Raw genomic sequence first — 5,018 nt, 5'->3', positions numbered from 1 at the left:
CACACACACACACACACACACACACACACACACACACACACACACACACACACCACACACACACACACACACACACACACACACACACACACACACACACACACACACACACACACACACACACACACACACACATGTACACACACGTACACTGTGTGTACTGTAGATATGTGGTAGTGGTGGAGTAGGGGCCTGAGGGCACACGGTGTGTTGTGAAATCTGTGAATGTATTGTCATGTTTTTTTTTATTGTATAAACTGCCTTAATTTTGCTGGACCCCAGGAAGAGGGATCCATAATAAATACAAATACAAATAGTGTATGTTAATGTTTCAGAGAATTGGTGGGGGGATTTACTTGTGTTTACTTTTACATTAAGATATGTAACCTAGTGTTGGCTAATGCTTGCCATTATGTAGATTACATTCCCAAAATATATAATCAAGTAAGTGCTATAGATAGGGGATGCAGAATACACATGAAACGACATATGTAATAGACTTTACAATCCTAGAAAGAATCACTTCTAGAATGTATTCTCAAGTGCACTTGACTTCTCAATCTCACCTCTTCAATTATTCTGTAGGCTATCACTGACGACAGCCCGTCCAGTGCTGACAGTCAGGTATTCATCGTTCCGTTCCACAGTAGTGTATAGCCAAGTGCGCGCACTCGTGCTGTCTTACGTCACTGTGCTCGCTCCTCTTCTCGCGCGCTGGTTAAAAAGAAGGAGGAAAGAGCAAGGGGAAACATGTGAGCGCTCTGAGGATCTAGTGAGAGACAATTTTGTGCTTACTTTTTTGACCCAATGCACTGTGCTGAAACGGATTTTAAATCAGAAGGAAGGACACAAATTAAGCTTACTGAAATTCTCAGAGTTTGCTTATTATTTGCTTTGTTTTCTTTACGAGAGAAACATTTGTATTTCTGGGGTATGCCATCATAACCAGCACTACCATTAATTTATTTTAAATAACATTTTTTTCTTTAGCAAATATTTAATTCTGATTACTTTATGCGTATATCTTTATTAAACTAAATGATTATACTCGTTTACCTGTGATACAGCATATATAAATATAGAGAATAGAGTATTTTGTAGGTTTGCACCGTTGCTTTCAACAGTGATTTCTCTCATATCTTTTGGTTCCAACGTTTTTTCAATATGAGGCATTTGAAATTTGTACTCGTGTTGGCTATTGCAGTCAACGTTTGGGAATGTGGGGATTCGAAATTTGGCGAGAAGGGGGAAATAAGCCCGAGGAGAAGGAGATGTTACGACGGGAGCATGCCCAAGCGACTGAAGAAGAGGGAACGAAAACTGTCAGTGGACAGCGGTGCAAGCAGCGGGGAAGTTTGTCACAGGTTGTACCCTCGTGTGTCATGCTGCCCAACCAGGCGTGCTGCTTATCAGATAGTTCACCGGCGTGATGCCAGGGTATGTTGGGCTCGTTGCATTCTTTCATTGTGAGAGCTGTCTGTAGGCTAATGCCAAACGCCCCGGGGAATGTATTTACTGCGTTGTGTGTCATTTCGACTTGTTGTTGACAGTAGTAGAATTAACGATATATGAGGGAGGTGGGACTGTGAGGGGAAAATTCAACCGTAGCCTACTTACACATTCTGGCGTTGTCCTGCTACTCTAGGCTGTTTTTGAGGTTTCTTTATCAGTCACATTAAATATGTAGAAAATCCATAAAACTGTCAAAACAAATGAACATGATTTATCAGTCAACTATGTTGTTTAAAAGTGGGGAATGATATAAGCCTCCTGATTGTTGGTCTCGAGCGTGTCCAAAGCGTTACAGTGTTACCATGGTTATGTTATAACCTTTTACGTTCATCCCCGAGCTACAAAAGAACACCATACGAGCGCAGTCCAAGTGAGTCAGCACGGTTGACTATCGTTCAATTCTACTAAGTTATTCTTTGCATCCCACACCGCGGTTATGCGCACGTGTGGCATGTTTGTCAGTGCACTTAGAATGTATTTTGCAGCAATGTCGCATGTTATTATGTTTTTATTCTTTCCAATCAGTTCCTGCACAGAATGTGTGCGTTTACTGTACATAGCCTACGCTGATGCCCGTTATAGACCATCTATTCATTATTGTCATGTTTAACTGCATGGATAAATCTTTAACACAGCCTTCATAGGCTACGTGGAGTTCACGGTAGAATTCGCCGTATTCTCGTGTAAATCGCTCCCAACGAATCGACATATGCGGCTGGGTGGTATCTCACTTTGTGTTGTGACAAAAAGCCACATTGCGTCATTTAATTTGCTCAAGTCATGCAAATAGGAGGAAAAACCCTGAACGGAACAAAACTTCTCCTCCCTGCTACACTGCCCACACACAGAGCTCTTTTTGCTTATGGCAAAAGAATACCAACAGCACCATTGTGTTTGTTAGTTTCACTAATGGGTGAAGCTGGAGAACATCAGTCTCCCCCCTCAGTCCCTCCACTCTGTCCAAGTATTAAGGCTGCTGAGAGGGTATTATTTGTCCTTCACTCCCTCCTCTCACACCCACCCCTCACTAACTTACACCTATTCCCAAAGGGCAAGTGTTTTGTTTAAGATTTTTAACACCAGTCTTAGTGTTGCCTACAGCACAGCCACTTTTCTCTATAGGGGCTATGTGTGGTGGTCTCTCTCTCTCCCTGTGATTCCTGATGGTGAGACCTTATGAGGCTTGTGCAGCCCACATTGTCTAAGATTGAATGACAAGCAAATGTTTTCAAGTGTGACCTTTGTGCATTGATATGTTTGTTCCGGCAATTTCACTGACAAAAGCCATTGTGCAGATCCTATCAAAGAAATGAGTCCTCCTGTAACAGCTGCTCCTCTACAGTGAGCTACTTACACGTTGGCTTTTTGATCAAGTCTCTGTGAGGAGGACAACGACCACCATAAAGGAGCTTATGGAAATGCATTTTGCATTTGGGCTGTTCATGTGAACTGGCAATCTTGTGTTATTGATGTGTTACGACACATTTCCCCCCACATGCCAAGGTATGTCACACAGATGGATGTTGTGTGTGTGTGTGGGTCAGTTTGTTTATCTTCGGAGACTTGTGTCCCTTGCATTTCTGTTCCCCCAGTAATGCTATAATAGCGCTTGTACAGACCCGGGATCGAGCCTACTGACTGAGAATTTATCTTTCTCTGCTTTTGAGTTGCGAGTCAGTGGTGAAATTTTGCTGCTAAACACAACAAACAAAGGTCCTCTTGTTCTGGTTTGTGGTGATGGCAACATTGGAGCCCATCCCAGCAACATATGGGCACAGGGTATGGCTGAGAGCCCACAAATGCTCCTCTCCGTGGACTGATTCGGCGTGCCAGCCCATGGCACGCCGAATCAATGGGCAATTTAGAGCAGGAGGGCGGGCGGTTAGGCATGCCCACGGCGGTAGTACTCACATAGATTTGGAGGGGTTAGTAGTAGTAATAGTATAGTAACATATACAGTACCACTTAGCAGACACTGTTAACCAAAATGACTTAGAATACAGTGAGTGGATAGGTTTTAGTATCTGTATACTGCAGGGATTAAACCCACGTCCCTGCCGTTGTTGGCATCAATCTCTTACCAACTGAGCCACACCTGACCACTCAGTTACAGAGACCGAGAGTAAGTAAAACACACAGACATGGACAACCAGGTTTTAGCCCAAGCTAAGCCTACCCTGCCTAATGCTGACATGTCAACACTTCTAAAGGCTAACGGCTTTTAGCTGCTCTGCACTCTTTATTAGTATGGTATTAGTATGAGTATATTTATTACTTGTTTATAGCCGGGTTTATCAACCTCTGTGTGTGCTTCTGGCAAGTCCTAATCACCCGTGTTTTACACTGTCCCGGTAAGAGGAGTAGAACAAACATTCTTTGGCCATCTCTAGTCGTGGTCCTGAGGGGCTATAAAACAACCAAAGGGCCTGTGTTCAACCTGTGGTCACAAAACGGTCTCGAACACGACCGCAGGGTGGCCGTATCCTTAAGAAACAGCTTTCTCTTCCAGACCTAGTCAGGTTATTGTTGAACTGAGAGAGAGAGAGAGAGAGAGAGAGAGAGAGAGAGAGAGAGAGAGAGAGAGAGAGAGAGCGAGAGAGAGCGAGAGAGAGAGAGAGAGCGAGAGAGAGAGAGCGAGAGAGAGAGAGCGAGAGAGAGCGAGAGAGAGAGAGAGAAAGAGAGAGAGAGAGAGAGGGAGAGAGAGAGAGAGGTGTCCATATGTTGGACCCAGGTCTGTAGGCCTAATTGACTAGGACAGACTGCTAATTTGTTGATACCAGTGCGGGAATGATGTGCCTGTCTATCTCTAAATTGGTGTTTACACACGGACGGACCTCACACAGTGCAAAGCACTACCAGCCTGCCTGCTGCCTAAGCAGCACACATGTCTGGATGCAGGACAGATTACGTTGTGTTTTATTACACCTAATTTGCTACGTAAATAATCCCTGCTAATTTCTGGGGTCTAAATCTCTTGTTTACTTTTGTTTAGCGACCTAAGTAACGCTTCAAACCCTCTAATTCGGCTCCATCCATTTTGGCCCCAGCCGCCCTGACATATGAAATGTAATTTGAACTTAACTGTTTGTACACTTAGGTAAACAAGTTGGGAGGGAGATAATCTTTTTCTCAGAAAGTGCCGCGTATTCTGGGTTTAAAAAGTGACATTAAAAGGTAATCAAGTCTAATTTTGGTGTGGGCTTAGTTTCTCTGGAGAATATTTTCTCAGTGTACCATCAATAAAGCTGCAGCGGTGGATAATTAAAGTTCTCCATGCTAATGTCTTACAATAATGTTTATTATAAACTGGGTGGTTCGAGCCCTGAATGCTGATTGGCTGAAAGCTATGGTATATCAGACCGTATACCACGCGTATGACAAATATTTATTTTTACTCCTCTGATTAAGTTGGTAACCAGTTTATAATAGCAATAACGCACCTCGGGGGTTTGTGGTATATGGCCAATATACCACGGCTAAGGGCTGTATCCAGGCACTCTGCGTTG

At 43.5% G+C, this 5,018-nt stretch overlaps 1 protein-coding gene across 1 annotated transcript in view; it reads left to right on the top strand.

The window, feature by feature from the left end:
• The first annotated feature begins 698 nt into the window (after positions 1-698).
• Positions 699-5,018, top strand: part of LOC129849072 (hedgehog-interacting protein-like) — a 5,127-nt gene continuing 807 nt past the window's right edge. Inside the window, exon 1 of the mRNA XM_055916123.1 lies at positions 699-1,437. Within this exon, the coding sequence (XP_055772098.1) occupies positions 1,165-1,437 (273 nt within the window). The 5' untranslated portion in view covers positions 699-1,164. The remainder of the gene's footprint in view (positions 1,438-5,018) is intronic.

Source organism: Salvelinus fontinalis, unplaced genomic scaffold (assembly GCF_029448725.1).
Source record: "Salvelinus fontinalis isolate EN_2023a unplaced genomic scaffold, ASM2944872v1 scaffold_1358, whole genome shotgun sequence".
NCBI lineage: Eukaryota > Metazoa > Chordata > Actinopteri > Salmoniformes > Salmonidae > Salvelinus > Salvelinus fontinalis.
Note: the sequence above shows the minus strand (reverse complement) of the source record. Positions and strands in the feature narration are given on the sequence as shown.